Raw genomic sequence first — 16,069 nt, forward strand, 5'->3', positions numbered from 1 at the left:
TTGACATGACGCGATCTTAAAATTTCACATTCAACGCGCCTAAAGAAGATTCACTTCAAAAATTGCGGGACCATATTCATATAGGTATAGTATAATAATTCTTCATACGAGTCAAAGAAAGCTAAACACCGTACAGTAGATGAAAAATTAAAAGGAATGTCATATTCTGAAGACGGCCATTCCGTCTTGTTTCAAGTAGGTCAACCAAAGTCCAGTCGAGTGGTCACTATTTATATTCTTTTGTATTCCAACTATCCTTTGTTACCTTTGTATTAAAACAACTAAATTCCAAGAAATGGTAAGAATTTCTGACAAATATATCGTTTTCTCAACAGAACACGTATGCCATTGATTAATTCACTAATAAATAAATAATTGCTAATTTATTGCAAGTCATGTTCTCACAGCAAGAACGCAACATAAATAATGTATATTTCCTTTTTTTATTCACTACCTTATCATTCAATAAAAATACATGAAAATAAACTTGTAGTTTCAGAACTACGGCCGGGACAGAACAAATCACTTTATTTCATTCCCCATATATTCTAATAAATTCGGGAATAGAAATGTATAGTGTCTGGCTCTGTCTAGACACGATAATTTTCGTCGAGAGCTTATCAGCGAAATTTATTTATTTATCTAAATACAGCTACATAATAAGACAGTTTACACTTATAAAAACAATGAACCTACGTTGTTGTTATATTATTTGAGAAATTTATCACATTGTTTGTCTTTTCACAAAAATTATTGATAATTTCTTTGTCTTTATACTTCTATGGTCTATAATTGTCCACTTGCCTACATGAACCATTCTCATCCTAAAACGCACGTTTTATTTTTGATGAACTATATCAAGTTTGTTTTTCCTCAATTAAAATATCTGCAAGCACGCCTCCCTAAATAGGTATCAATAACTCAGTCAATCCACACATAAGTAGATACACACACACGGCTCAAACATTTATTTTTATGAGTAACGGAATGAATCGATACATTAAAAGCAATGACGGAATGACCGTTATTCTAATATATTACCTACAGCAACGAACTTTGACGGTCGACCACCTTTCATGAACTTTCGTAACCCCGAACGATGAAAATACAATTAAATGTTCAATATTTTCACGTGACGTCACGTAATAAGCGCCATGTTTTGCTGATTACTGCCGATAAAACAACAATATCTGCAGGTTAATATTTTATCCTCATTAAGATCCGATTACGACTATAAAGATAAACCCAATAAATGTCACGCAGTTACCTATCTACATGAATATATTGATGAAATAGATTTAATTTTAGTTGATGATAATACCTACCGAAGTTCAAATCCACTTAACAGATATTCAAAATCCTATTATTTTAAAAGAAACTGTAATGTACATATTATCAATGACTCATTTCAATGGAAATTGTTCACATATAGTTAATAGTACGAAGGTAATTAAAATTAAAATTCGTTCAAATTGTTTATAAACATCCACTCTTATTGCCTCACGGTCACGGGATCTGTTCTTGACGTTCTGATGTGGGTGCAACCGCGAGGCGCAGCTAGTTTTATAGTCGCTAACTTGTTTATTATCGTTCCAAACAGACAAATCACCAAACATAACAAGCTTGCACATTTTATTACTCTACAAAGCTTCCACAGTACCTACAGATATACAAATAATCATTCTCAATCGTATCTCTCGCCATTACGGCGTACTCAATTAAAAAAGAGCGCGAAATAATAACCAAGAAAGATGGCACTATAAAAAGCATTCATTAACGACATCGTTAAACTAATTGGCTATGGTATTCTAGCATCGATCTATCACTTTGACCTAATTACATCGAATGCTTCAGCCGCTCCGCTCCCGATCCGTTTTTAGCCTGCCTAGATACACCTAACGAAATACCTGACGGTTATGCATTGTGAACCGACTGTATCTTCATTAGAAACAACTATGATGATGAAATATTTTGGATGCATTAAGCCTATTAGATCTAGTTTATACGTTCCTCTATATCATTGAACTACTTACTTTGTTTGAGTAGTTGAATATCTAGATTCAAACTTATTAAAAGATCACAATATTTAAAAATAAAACCTGTTAAATCAAAGAACAATTCATTTCAAAGCAATCAAACATTCATATTATGTTAATATTATGTATTGAACGATAAATATTTGCTACCACATTGACAATAAACCTCATCCAAAGACCCAAATTAATACAACACAAGCAAATAACAACAAAACAACACGAGTCCATCCGTAATTTTAACCTCATGTCCCACGGCGTACAATTTGCGTAAGATACACAAAAATCGATGGGACTCGTCGCGATTGGATGACCCAAATAATACCACTTGACTCCACAATCCGACGAGTGCTTGTCAATGTCTGTTTATTAGTCCTATAGCTTGTGGGAGACTATGTATATGTATGGAGTTCGTGCGTGAATTGTGTACAATTTGTCAAAAATAAATATGTCTATGCTATAGTACCTAAAGGGTGAAACAAAATGACTGCATTGTATTATGCATAGGTACGTGTACCAAAATTAATTAATGTCAAATCATTTGTACAATAATAGTAGCTGGCATTTAGGTAATAGCTCGATTAAATTCACTTTACATTAATCATAAATCGTTCCAATATAAAACAATGCAGATAGATAAACATCCTTCATTCATGTCATAAAAATAATGATAAAAACCTGGGTCGCAAGATCACTGCAGCGATAACACGATTATCGCATATTTTTAAACTTATCATTCTTTTCTCTATAAAAACATACAATACCCGATTCTTGGAATTTTTATGAATGTACCCCAATTTATTCAGAGATAAGCTGAGATACTAAGAACTTTTGCAGTGCATTTAACGTTGAAATCGTCAAAGTTAACGATAAGAGTTTTTTTTTATTTTATTATGTACATATTATATTGTACATAATTGGTGATTTAAGTCGCTGTTTTTGTTGCACCTACTGCCAATTTAACAAGTCATTTTAATTAACAGAGTTTTTACAGTTATTCGTGTTTTATACATCGTTGGATTTACAGTTTACTGTTAAAAATTTTGCATTTAAAAATAAAAATATATCTATGCTTTTATTATATGTATTTAAATGAACTAAAATTATAAGTCTATTTCATATATATAGCATAATATATGAAATAGACTAAGAAAGATGCAGCCTTGAGAACAAATGATACAATTTTTAACATCAGCTCAAGGCACGTACATTTCTAGCTTTAACCGCTATCGCACTTACCTATTTTTCAGTTGGGAATTGAAATATTTGTGCCGTCAATTTTCCAGAAATTTCTTATTTAATCCAGTCAAAAGTCACGTCTTCTTCAACTTATAGTTTCATTCGATCTATTTCTTAAACCGCAAACGGTGTCACTAAACTAAACACACAAATATAGGTCACAATACCGAACAATACGTATTATATTACCATAAAAGAATTTTAATGTCGAATTAAAATTCAGGCGCACGCAATTTAACTGCTTTAATCATGCAAGCTGGAACATTTGCATTTCGAGTTATTCTCGATAAATATTCATAGCTAGATATGAGAAAAGTATTTTTATTGAAAATACCAAACTCGACTATAACCTTATTTGAAGACAAGGTGTTTAATGATGCTCATGCGAGCTTTGTAATTCCGATCCATGTTGGCATTAATTAAGCTATAATACGCTTCCTCTTCCTTCATTATTTTCCTAGAGAGATTTCTTTATCACATTTCACGTTAATTTATGCTTTTCTTCTCATTATGTCCATTTAAATATCCTGGTATTCTATTACACGGAAGTTTCTATTTCATTTGATCATGGCTATTAATTAACCATTTAAACGAATTAAAGAGAATAAGATGATATCTTTGAAGTTATTACAAAACTCAAATCCCTCCCAACGCGCGCAATATTCATTAATATCGTTCGCAAATATCACTACCAATTCCACCTCTTCCCCAAACCAAACTTCAAATACCCGCCGAATCGGTAATCCAACCAAATTAATCAAACGCCAATACAATTACGTGTATGATACGTCAAAACAGTGTCAATGCCACTCCATGTATCGCATATCCTGAATTAATATGCCAATATGCCAGCTTGTATGCACTACCTACTTATAACTGCACTATCTAACTATATATATTATACATCTATACATATAATAAAATCGTAGGAAAGTACTAAAATATAGATGTACCGCGCGGTTTCATACGCAGATGAACACGCGTGGAAAATCAAGTATTTCTATAGCTCACGTGTTAATCTGATGTACATACATCTATATGTAAATATTCCAGCAAATTTTCATCCAAATCCTTCCAGTAAGGTGAAAGCTTTCGCATTCATAATATAAGTAGGATTGAAAAATAAAAAAAAATAATAAACTGACTCGAGACGACCGTCTGCAACTATGAAAACACTTGTGACAAATGTTTAGTTACTAAAAAAAATACAACCGCTGTACCATGTTGAAGGCAGATGTTTTCTACATCAGTATAACAACCCACGATTATAAATCCCATGGGATAATCTAGGTATAGTTAATGTATTTTAAGTGGATATTAAACTATAATCGTTCCTGTTTATTTATTAATTGGAAAATTAATTTATATCTGTATCACTACATAGTATAAAACAAAGTAGCTTTCTCTCATTCTCTGTCCCTATTAGTATGCTTAAATCTTTAAAACTACGCAACGGATTTTGATGTGGTTTTTTTTAATAGATAGAGTGATTCAAGAGGAAGGATAAGTATATAATTTATTATGTTTTAAACAAAGCGGGCGAAGCCGCGGGCGGAAAGCTAGTGAAATATAAACTTCTACTGTGTTTACCAATGAGCAGAATGTTTACCATCAGTTGACCGTTGACGCATAAACCCATTAGCTTTCCTGAAAATAACCTCAGGGAAAATGAACACTGGCTAATGACTATAATTAAAATTTCAACATAAGTATAATATAATGAGACAGCTGACTTCCTTTGGAATACCACTGATTAACCCGTATTACATCTTTCTTCAACTTAAGGGGGCGCATAAAGCAAAATAACCAATCTTCTATTAGATGATACGTGTAATATACAAGACCAAATCTAAAAAATAAAATATATATCAAACTAGATGAAATGTTCAACGATTCTGTTTAATCAAAAACATAAAATATTAAAATTGACTCGATAAAAAAAAATCACCAAGTTAGCTCTAATTTTCTCACTTTTACGTTTTCTACTTGACATGGTAATACTTATTATGATTTTTTTTCATAAACAATTATATTAAAATATTTGCAAGATATTTGTCAGAGCATTTTGTGTAATTACTTTTAGTTTTGGTTTTATCTGCGATAAACCACTTTTGGCGCTCTTTTTTTCTCGAGATAAACGTTTGATTTTGTCACGATAAAAGTGGTTTATCGCAGATAAAACCAAAACTAAATGTAATTACACAAAATGCTCTGACAAATATCTTGCAAATGTTTTAATATAATTGTTTATGAAAAAAAAATCATAATAAGTATTACCATGTCAAGTAGAAAACGTAAAAGTGTGAAAATTAGAGCTAACTTGGTGATTTTTTTTTATCGAGTAAATTTTAATATTTTATGTTTTTGATTAAACAGAATCGTTGAACATATCATCTAGTTTGATATATATTTTATTTTTTAGATTTGGTCTTGCATATTACACGTATCATCTAATAGAAGATTGGTTATTTTGCTTTATGCGCCCCCTTAACTAAGGTAACATAGCAAATTGTGGAAAATTACTTTCAAAAGTTTTAGTTGGTTAAACACTTAATATTTCCATTTGATTTGAAGCCTTTATATTCTAACTATAAGTATATACAATAGCTAAAAACCTACATAGTTAGTAAACGACGTTAGCAAATAGATATTACCGTGCAATGAGTTAAGTGTTTAATGATTGCAGCTTCCGCGATAATAATGACGGCTTTTAGCCATTTTCCATACATCCTAATGGTCGATCCGATGTTATGTGTTTTTGTAATTATCATGCGTTCTTAACTCCCGGTTATATCTCGATAGTTGGTACCTACTTTCTATTTTAATGTGTGTTTAACAGGCAATTTATAGATGAAGAATGATTAAACATTTTAGTACAAAAAATTATAGATATTCAGGACGTTAGTGCTCTAGGAAGTCTTAGCTGCAGTAAACATTAAATGTTCATAGCTTTACCATTGAAAGCATATTAAAAGTCATAACAACTTTTTATAAATCTTTAGTTTCCATTCGCTTAGGGCTCATACCGGATCCGTTAGGCTTATAAAAATGAATATTTATTTCACATAGAAAGTGGCTCGTCAGACCAGGCACCAAGGCAAACCTGCTACAATATGTTTATATACACAGGTAAAGAAGCAGGTGTCTTAAAGGCCAGCACAAACAGACCGGATCGGATGCGGATTTAACTTGTCGCGGTGTACATTGCTTTGTGGGTTCGACAAAACCATTTCACACATTACCCGTTTGTGAACATAAACAGCAATGTATTGTTAATGTGAAGAGTGGTGGTTTCGAATGTCTGAAAGCATGTTAGTCCTGAACCGGCTGCAACAAAAGATTTTTCGTCTCTATCGCGCAGTATGATCGCGAAAGAGACAGGTGCAAATTCGCCAGTTTGAGAGCATGTGTTGATCGGGTTTTTGTGTCACCGGGTCAGTTTAAAGTACAGTTTTGAACGTTTCACGAACGAAAATGTAAAAACTGTTTTACAGAAATTTTAGTAAAAAGCAATGCTGGAATGGCTCGCTGAAATATGCGATGTGAAAGGAAAAACTCGTATATAGTTCAAATATGCATTAATTAGTAGCATGCTTTAAAAAATACATATTTGTAATATATTCTTGATTTTTCTGATATTTCATTGATTTTTCATTAACATGTTGGATGATGGATAGAGGAATAAGATACTTAATGTCTTTCATTGTTTCACTTTATACAAATATATAATCTGACGAAAAAGGTTATATTAAAGATAAAATTCTACAGAAAGATAATAAAAGAACAAAAGCAACTAACCAGTAACTACCATTAATTCGTTTCCGTTTAAGCCATTACACAACCACATTTTTAGAATACATGAACTATGAATAAAACTGAGTGCCGTTTTGGTGTACCCGAAAACCTCAGGAATACGTTGGTGCCTAGGCTTAGTCTATTTAAATAATTTGAAACACTAACCATTATAAAAGATAGAATTATTTAACCTTATAGCCACGACCTTATTGGTATTATGTGTATGAATTAATAAATAGCAATATGTATTAATTAGGAAATGCGACTTAATTCAATAATTCTTTGAAGTTAATAAAATATGCAGTGTTTCGTGTTTCTTTTGTTTAATTCGTATTATAATTAAGTTTTAATAAATTCGTTCAAATCTAGATGTAAATAGAATAAAACTTGTAATATCACAATACATTCTAAAGTAATGTCGTGGTTTATTTATTTTTCCTATATTTTATCGATCGTCTTCTGTAAAACTTAACCAAACTTTTATTGTACAGCTTTTACAGTTGGTATAGCCATATCATGAGTTATAAGTTTAAATGTAGAAGCTCTAATTGCACACAGAATCTTTACTATAATTTTATATTATGTATAAAGCTGTAAAGTTTGTTTGTTTGTTTGAACGCGATCTCGGGAACTACTGGTCCGATTTGAAAAATTCTTTCGGTTTTAGATAGCCCATTTTTCGAGGAAGGCTATATTTTGGCTATTTATCATCTCGCTAAGACCAACAGGACCGAAGCAATGCAGGTAAAACCGCGGAGCACAGCTAGTAAACTATAAAGCTAAAAATTTACGTCACAATTACAATAAAGATTACACTGCAACAGTGTTGAAGTTTCTCAAGCAACAGCCATAACTGATCGACCGGTTTAAAAAAAAACTACCGCTATGTACCTACCTACCGTCGCTAAGAGAAATGTATGTACCATCGATTTAGTAAAGCAAACGATTATATGCTTTATTCATTAATAATCTAATCATTATTTTCGCATAGCGTCATTTTTAACATATTTAATTACCTATTTTACATATTATATTGAAGATTTAATGCACTAGAAATAAAGATAAGGCTCTATCCGATTTATCTATGAAACTTTGAATACGACTTTTTTAAATGGAAACAAGAAAAATTATGAACGAAATTCTAATGTATCACGGTCTATATTTTTTTCTCTGAAGTCTGGTGTCTATTGCAAGTCTATCTTAGAGATAGAGTTTAATCTTTTAAGTATGGGTATTTTATGTAAAACTATTGCAGATAAGCTTTTTGATATTAATTATTATTCATGGATACTACATTAATTAATGGCAAATCTAGTTCTAGAAAAGAAATCTGATAAATAAAACAAGATAATTTTGGCTTATCTACACGAAATAGAATTAAGTTTTAGCACCCATTAGTGATTTTAAATTCATAGGCACATCTATAATATTATAAAGAGGAAAGGTTTGTAATTATGTATGTATGTATGGTTTTCACACATAAACTACTGGACCGATTTTGATGAAATTTGGCACAGACAATCTTTAGACCCTGAGAAAGAACATAGGCCACCTTTTATTGCGAAATATGTACCTACCACGGGCGAAGCGAAAGTTTGACTTTCTGGTTATTTCGTGAACCTATCGCATTACTTGGAAAAATTCACTGTCCGATACAAATTATCTTATCAAGGTGTATATCAGGTGGCATCTAAGTGGGACTCAATTGAACAAACATCCCGTCATTTTATTAAATACAATGGATTTAATGCAAACACTTTTCTTTGTCGTTGCATGTAATCACGTTTACAAAACGTTTATAGTTTATACCTACCTACGTCATACGAAAACAATAATAATTTAATAACGTATTATTGTTTTTAATTTAATATAGGTAGCTGTGTTTTTATTCGATAGTAAAAACATTTAATTAGTTAACTACAAGAAGCGGGCGAACAAACAAACTGTAGGTCAGAGTTTTTGTTGCATTCGAGTGAACGTTTGAAGGTTTACGTGTTTTTGCATTAAAATCTATTCGCTAATGCAATAATATGACATTGGCTCCGATTTCCAACAAACCTTGTTCGACGCTGACGTAAATAAACCCCTATATCACATGTCGGTCGACAAAATGTATCGGGAAGTTTTAAAATAGATCGCGGCGTAAACCGTTCGCTTGGGTTTTGTACGATAGCATTTATCTGTATTCTGTATAACCAAAATGCGTCACGGCTCACAAACATTAACGCGAAACGATAACAAACTCTCGATAAAAACGCATACCTACGATACGTATTGTACAGATTCGCAATGTTAAGATGAGATGTCGGGTGTGGTCAGCTGATCGCAACAACGCAGCTGTTTATAATACACGCTTATCGATTTCCCAGAGCACAACACACCCTTCCAAACATTACTAAATACGCATCGTTTCCCGTTTTAACTATTTCAGTTTTAAAGTGCCATTATTTGAATGCAATGACTGACCTTAATTCCAGAGCGTCCGTGTTGCTTCAGCAGCACATTTTCCGGCTTCATGTCGCAGTGTATAATTCTGTTCTTGTTCAGCGCGTGCAAACATTGCAACAGACTGTGAGAGAACTTGCGAACGAGCTGCAAAGAGAACCCTTGGAACTTGTTCTTCTTTATCAACTCGTACAGATTTATCGAGAGGAGCTCGAACGTGATGCACGTGTGATTTCTGAACGTAAACGAATCGAACATGTGTATGACGTTCATCGTATTATCTTTATCTTGCTCGCGGAGGTGCTCCAGGATGCGAATCTCCTCCTGAGCCTGTCTATGGAAACGCTTCTCGTTTCTGACCATTTTGAGCGCGACGTTCTCGCGTTTCTTGTGGTCGTACGCCTTGACGACTTGTCCGAAGCTCCCTTTGCCTATCACCTTCAGCACCTCATATCGATACGCTATGTGGTCGTGCGGTATGTGGATGTAGGAACCTTGTTCGTTGTCGTACTGGCAATTGTTGGGGAAGCCGACGAGGCCCGGTCGCTTCTTCGCGTTCGCGCCTATGAAGTACACTTGGGGGTAATCGAATATCTCTCTGTGCTCGTAGGGGGTGAGTTTGTTCATGTAGAGCTTCATGACCTGCTCGGGGCTGGCGGCGGCGGCCGGCGGTCGCTTGTCGGGCGGCTGCGCATTGGCCGCGGGCGGAGCGGGCGGGCCCGGCTCCAGCGGTGGCAGAGCCCCGTCCCGGAGCAACGCGCGCCCAAACGCGTGCGCGCTCCCTAGAGGCATATCGCCGGTCATGGCCGAACGGCCGCCGCCACCTCCGCGCACTTCGCTCACCGTGGCCGTTCCGACCCACGCTCGCTCGTACACACCACTGCACCTCACTGCACTTGCACTGTTAGACGGCGCCACCCTGGAGCACTACAACACATTTCACATAAACCGATAGGAGCGAGAACCACGCTTCCACTTATGCGGGCACATTCCGTCTCGGACACAATGTGATGGAGCCGTCAGTGATGATACCGTGCGACGCGAACGTGAAACGCAAACAAAGACCCCCTTCCTTGCGTGTCGACCTGACGACAGGACCAGAGAGAAAATAGAAACTAGTCGCCAAAGTCATTGAACCGTTCGACTGCGCAGACCACGCAAGTGCGAGTGAGAGGCACTATGACGTTTGCTAATACCGCCGTGCTATTCTAGATGGCGCTAGCGTTCATATTAATGACAGAAGCTTTTTGCAGGACCGAAATTTCTGTTGCCACTTTATAAATTCATATATTTTGAAAGTTTTTTAAAGATCATTTTCGTGTTAAAATTTTTGATTAACTTTTAATAAGTATAACTAAATAATATAAAACAAAAAAATTATACACTTTTTGTTCTCAACTTGATAAAGGATAAGAAATATTTCTAAAAGTAGTGAAAAACATATTGTGTATATTGTACGCACAATATAATATTTTGTGCATTTCAATATTACAATATTCCAAGCACTCATGCTTATATTTTTTATAATTTATTTCTTTAATATTTAAGATTTTTTTTTGTACCTAATACGATTTATATCAACTATTTAGTTTAATATACATATAAACTGGAGGAATGTAAAAGTAATATTTTTTTACTAATAGTTTTTGAACAATTACGTCTAAGGCTCATCATGAGAATGATTGTTTAAGATTAAAAAAAAATGATTGATAGATTTAATAAAAGAATTTATATCATGCTTTGGTGAAGTTTTTATTTTAATTATTATCTGGAGTGCAATTTCTACTTTATTTATCTTGGGTCGAAAATTTATTAAGATCATGCATTCTTAAAACTTTTTAATTAAGTCTTATTCGAACACAGAAGAAACCATTTTATATATACTTGCCTAAGCATTTTTAGCTAATAAAGAAGATAAACGAAATTCAAATAATACACACAACGAGTTCAACGCGATTCGGTAAGTCCAGTAATTATTTATTGATATATTTTATAAGAAGGGAAAAAATTCGTTCGGTGATTTATTTACAACTTGTATAGTAAATAACAAATATAATAGGTAACACGGTACAACATACACGTACAAAATTAATAAATTAATACAAAAAAATATTGCCAAGTTATAAAATAAAAATTAGAATTCATTGAAATAATAGATTAGGTCATCCTCAAGACTCCGTTGTCTCTGGTGTTGGTTCGTTACGCCATCTATCGGCACAAACTTACCCAATGAATAGTGCATCATCCATCCAATCCAGACGTCTTTTTCACTTCGCTATTTTCTGTCACTTTACATTTTATACAATCGTAATTATGTGGTAATTTTATTTTTATTATCTCGGGAAACATGAAAAGAGATTATTGTGTTAAGTTTATTTGTGTTGTTAAGTTTGAATACTAGAACGCATCGTCAATTATATGTAAGTAAATCTTTTTCTTTCATGTTCCATCTTACAAAGTGATTTTTTTATCTTATAAATTACCCCTTTTTGTACTCTTTCCGGTTAATGTGATGAATAACTACACCCCCGAGTGCGTTAAGGTCGCAGCTTACAGTTAAACAGTTTCTAATAGTGTTGTCGAGATTAAAAATATATCAGTGTCGGAATGTTTTAGAATAATAATTCAATCGCTGCATTAATTATAACAATTACAGCGTATATTTAGTCATCAAAGATCATATCATATATGTAGTCTTCAAGGTAATGACAGGATGCCGATATGGAAACAAAATTGCTTATGGATCGTTTGGAATTAGATTTATAAGACATGTCATATGTGTGTCTAAAAGTTGGAGAGCCGCCAGTGCACTTATACATGCATATTTATTATAAATATTATGCACTCTTGAATGATAAGCCATGCTTTGTTATTAACCATACTGGTGATTCATTTACTCCATGTAGTAGCGATTTATGTTTATGTGAGTCATTAAAAACCAAATGGTTTCATAAGCAAACAAGCTGTAATAAGGAGTGATTAAATCCATTATCTCTGCTTTCTCCATTCACTGTTTATATGTGGAATGCATAGCTTTTTATAACATTGACATGAAACTTTACTATGAATTTATTTAAATGCGAATAATTATGTTTTAAATTAACACAAAAAATTACATCAATATTCCAGTAGCTGTTAATTTTTTTTTCATACAGTAAAGTAAAAACAGATTTCTATTACTCATAAAAATTATTGTAAGTAATTATTATCTAATCACCGTATAATTACAATTATTTATCATACAATTATAATTTTGCTTTGCTTAGGAAACAGACGGAATTCTTATAAATAAAAACTAACATTGAATTAAAAAAAAGAAAATCATGCAAGCATTTTAATATGATTCATTGAATATATGTTCAAGTGAATTAAAATTAAAACACCACATCCAAATAAACACAAACAATTAAAATAAGTTGCTTGTCCCTGATCCTAAATATTAAAACAACAAACCTTTCTAAAAATTAGTTAAATTTTAAAACTAACAATAGCTGCTTTAAGCTAAATTTTGCACTTCACTACATAATATAACAAAGCCGCTTCCAGCTGCCTGTCCTCCTCTATACTTAGATCTCGCAACAGATTTGATGATGATTTTTTAATGAAGGAACGGTTTTTGAAGAAGGTTCTTTTATACAAAAGTTTTAGACAGAGAGGTAATACATCAATTTGTTTAGAGACTAGGACAAATGAAGAAATTCAAATCTTAACATATTTCAGCAGCCTAACTGGACAAGTCCAGTTAGTTATGATATTTTAAATTATAGTTTAACAAGACTTATTTCTGTACAAAATACGAAACTTGTTAATTGTGTTTGTAGAATTAAGTAGAAACAAATAGATCAAGAGCCCACGACGGCCAGACATTCCTTTCTTTAATAAAGTTGAAAGTTTCTCTGTATATGTCTCCGATAAAGATAAGAACGACTAGCGATTATCAAGTCTGGGTTGTGGTTACTTTGGCAGGAAACAGGTAGTAAGGGTGTATAAAATTGTACCTAACTTTCATTATAGTTTAAAAGCTAAATTTTATGTATGTTTCTTGGGGACCTATAAAAAGATGTTACCTTAAGAGCTAGACAGTTTTCATGGTTCTTACATCTAGCCAGACACATTTAAAAAATAACTAACATATCATCAAATTCACATAACTACCTAAAAGCGTAACAAATATGAAATAACCCGCTAAAAATATTAGTTAACTATAATTATTAAAAAAATAAAAGTATAATATATAAGTAATAAAGTTATTACTTATCTTTTACGAGGACTTATGATGATTGAATTTCACGTATCCCGATGACTTTTTTATTGTGTCATCGAGATACGTGAAATTCCATCAACATAAGTCCTAGTAAAAGATAAGTAATAACTTTATTACTTATATATTATACTTTTATTTTTTTAATAATTATAGTTAACTAATATTTTTAGCGGGTTATTTCATATTTGTTACGCTTTTAGGTAGTTATGTGAATTTGATGATATGTTAGTTATTTTTTAAATGTGTCTGGCTAGATGTAAGAACCATGAAAACTGTCTGGCTCTTAAGGTAACATCTTTTTATAGGTCCCCAAGTAACATACATAAAATTTAGCTTTTAAACTATAATGAAAGTTAGGTACAATTTTATACACCCTTACTACCTGTTTCCTGCCAAAGTAACCACAACCCAGACTTGATAATCGCTAGTCGTTCTTATCTTTATCGGAGACATATACAGAGAAACTTTCAACTTTATTAAAGAAAGGAATGTCTGGCCGTCGTGGGCTCTTGATCTAAAAGTACATACAATCACATTGCATTTGTAGGATTAGTGTTATTAAAAGCGTACCACAAAGTACAATCACATTGCATTTGTAGGATTAGTGTTATTAAAAGCGTACCACAAAGTACAATCACATTGCATTTGTAGGATTAGTGTTATTAAAAGCGTACCACAAAGTACAATCACATTGCATTTGTAGGATTAGTGTTATTAAAAGCGTACCACAAAGTACAATCACATTGCATTTGTAGGATTAGTGTTATTAAAAGCGTACCACAAAGTACAATCACATTGCATTTGTAGGATTAGTGTTATTAAAAGCGTACCACAAAGTACAATCACATTGCATTTGTAGGATTAGTGTTATTAAAAGCGTACCACAAAGTACAATCACATTGCATTTGTAGGATTAGTGTTATTAAAAGCGTACCACAAAGTACAATCACATTGCATTTGTAGGATTAGTGTTATTAAAAGCGTACCACAAAGTACAATCACATTGCATTTGTAGGATTAGTGTTATTAAAAGCGTACCACAAAGTACAATCACATTGCATTTGTAGGATTAGTGTTATTAAAAGCGTACCAGATTTACCATGTTTTAATTTCCATAGTAGCAAAGTTCGCTTAAAATAATTCAATATTTGTTGAAAAAACAATAATGTAGGATACTCCACACTAAATTACCCAAAATTTGGTCTTGTTATGTAAAATAAAGTATGTGCAAATTTTTATGATTTCATGTTAAATAACTCCTTAACTATTATATATTATACTATACTAGCTTTCCGCCCGCGGCTTTGCCCGCTTTGTCTTAAACATAATAAATTATATACTAAAACCTTCCTCTTGAATCACTCTATCTATTAAAAAAACCGCATCAAAATCCGTTGCGCAGTTTTAAAGATTTAAGCATACATAGGGACATAGGGACGGAGAAAGCGACTTTGTTTTATACTAGTGATTAACTATTGTTCTATACAACATTTAGTTCACAGATCATGACTAAGGATAGAATTACATTCCTCGTAAGCTAAGCAATAGCTGTGATTCTCGTAATAGCTTATTATCGAGCTAGGCTTTGTAATTCTGTAAACAACATACAATTTACTTCCTTCTAGTTTTGCTTATAAGGAAACTTGAACCATTGTTTTGGTTTTCTCAATACATTTACAGTTGTTAACCGTAAACAACTAGTCACCTATTTCACCTATTTGGTACAATTTGTTTTCTATATTGTTGTAATATAAATAATGCATTGTACATATAATTATTGGTTAGTTAGTTTAATTAAAATATTATGGTATTTGTTTGAGTAGATCCATACATTTTATAGAATAAAAAGAGTGTGTGTGCCGAGCACACAGTGAGTGTCAGAAGTGAAACTTCTTTGGCAAGATTCTAAAATACCAAAATCGTTGCCTTAGTCCATGTCGCGAACCTGAAAATTTACTCACAACGCGCCTAAAAAATTTGAATTTCAAAAACGAAATGTACTTTTTAAGTTCTTGTGTACTTTTTTAAATATAGTTTTCATATTAGAATTAACTTATTTAAATACCATTCATTTTTAAAATTAAATATCCAAACTTAAGGCTTAATGCCAGAGAACCAAACCAGCCTAAATAAATATTATTTAACAATTGATAATAACAATTATTATTTTTATAGGATGGGCTATATTAATATCTCCCCTATCAAATGGGCTTGTATTTATTCTATGTCTAATAAAGCGTAAGCGTATGCGGGTTCGTTGATCAAACAGACATATGAGTTCTTATATCTTTTC

General features: G+C 32.7%; 1 protein-coding gene and 1 pseudogene across 3 annotated transcripts in view; one reads left to right on the forward strand and one right to left on the reverse strand.

Annotated features, from left to right (window-relative positions):
- Nucleotides 1-10,654, reverse strand: part of Dyrk3 (Dual-specificity tyrosine phosphorylation-regulated kinase 3) — a 165,827-nt gene extending 155,173 nt beyond the window's left edge. Inside the window, exon 1 of one of the 2 annotated variants that reach the window (XM_089710273.1) lies at nucleotides 9,534-10,654. In XM_089710273.1, the coding sequence (XP_089566399.1) occupies nucleotides 9,534-10,316 (783 nt within the window). In that variant the 5' untranslated portion in view covers nucleotides 10,317-10,654. The remainder of the gene's footprint in view (nucleotides 1-9,533) is intronic. The other variant, XM_089710272.1, reaches the window with a different exon arrangement.
- A 1,085-nt stretch (nucleotides 10,655-11,739) lies between these two features.
- The window catches only part of LOC149477694 (uncharacterized), a 67,956-nt pseudogene continuing 63,626 nt past the window's right edge, over nucleotides 11,740-16,069 (forward strand). Inside the window, exon 1 of the transcript XR_016317546.1 lies at nucleotides 11,740-11,932. The product of XR_016317546.1 is annotated as an uncharacterized LOC149477694 (transcript). The remainder of the gene's footprint in view (nucleotides 11,933-16,069) is intronic.

This window comes from Colias philodice, chromosome 24 (assembly GCF_061535455.1).
Source record: "Colias philodice isolate Cphi_HAF_F1 chromosome 24, ilColPhil1 Martin Lab GWU primary, whole genome shotgun sequence".
NCBI lineage: Eukaryota > Metazoa > Arthropoda > Insecta > Lepidoptera > Pieridae > Colias > Colias philodice.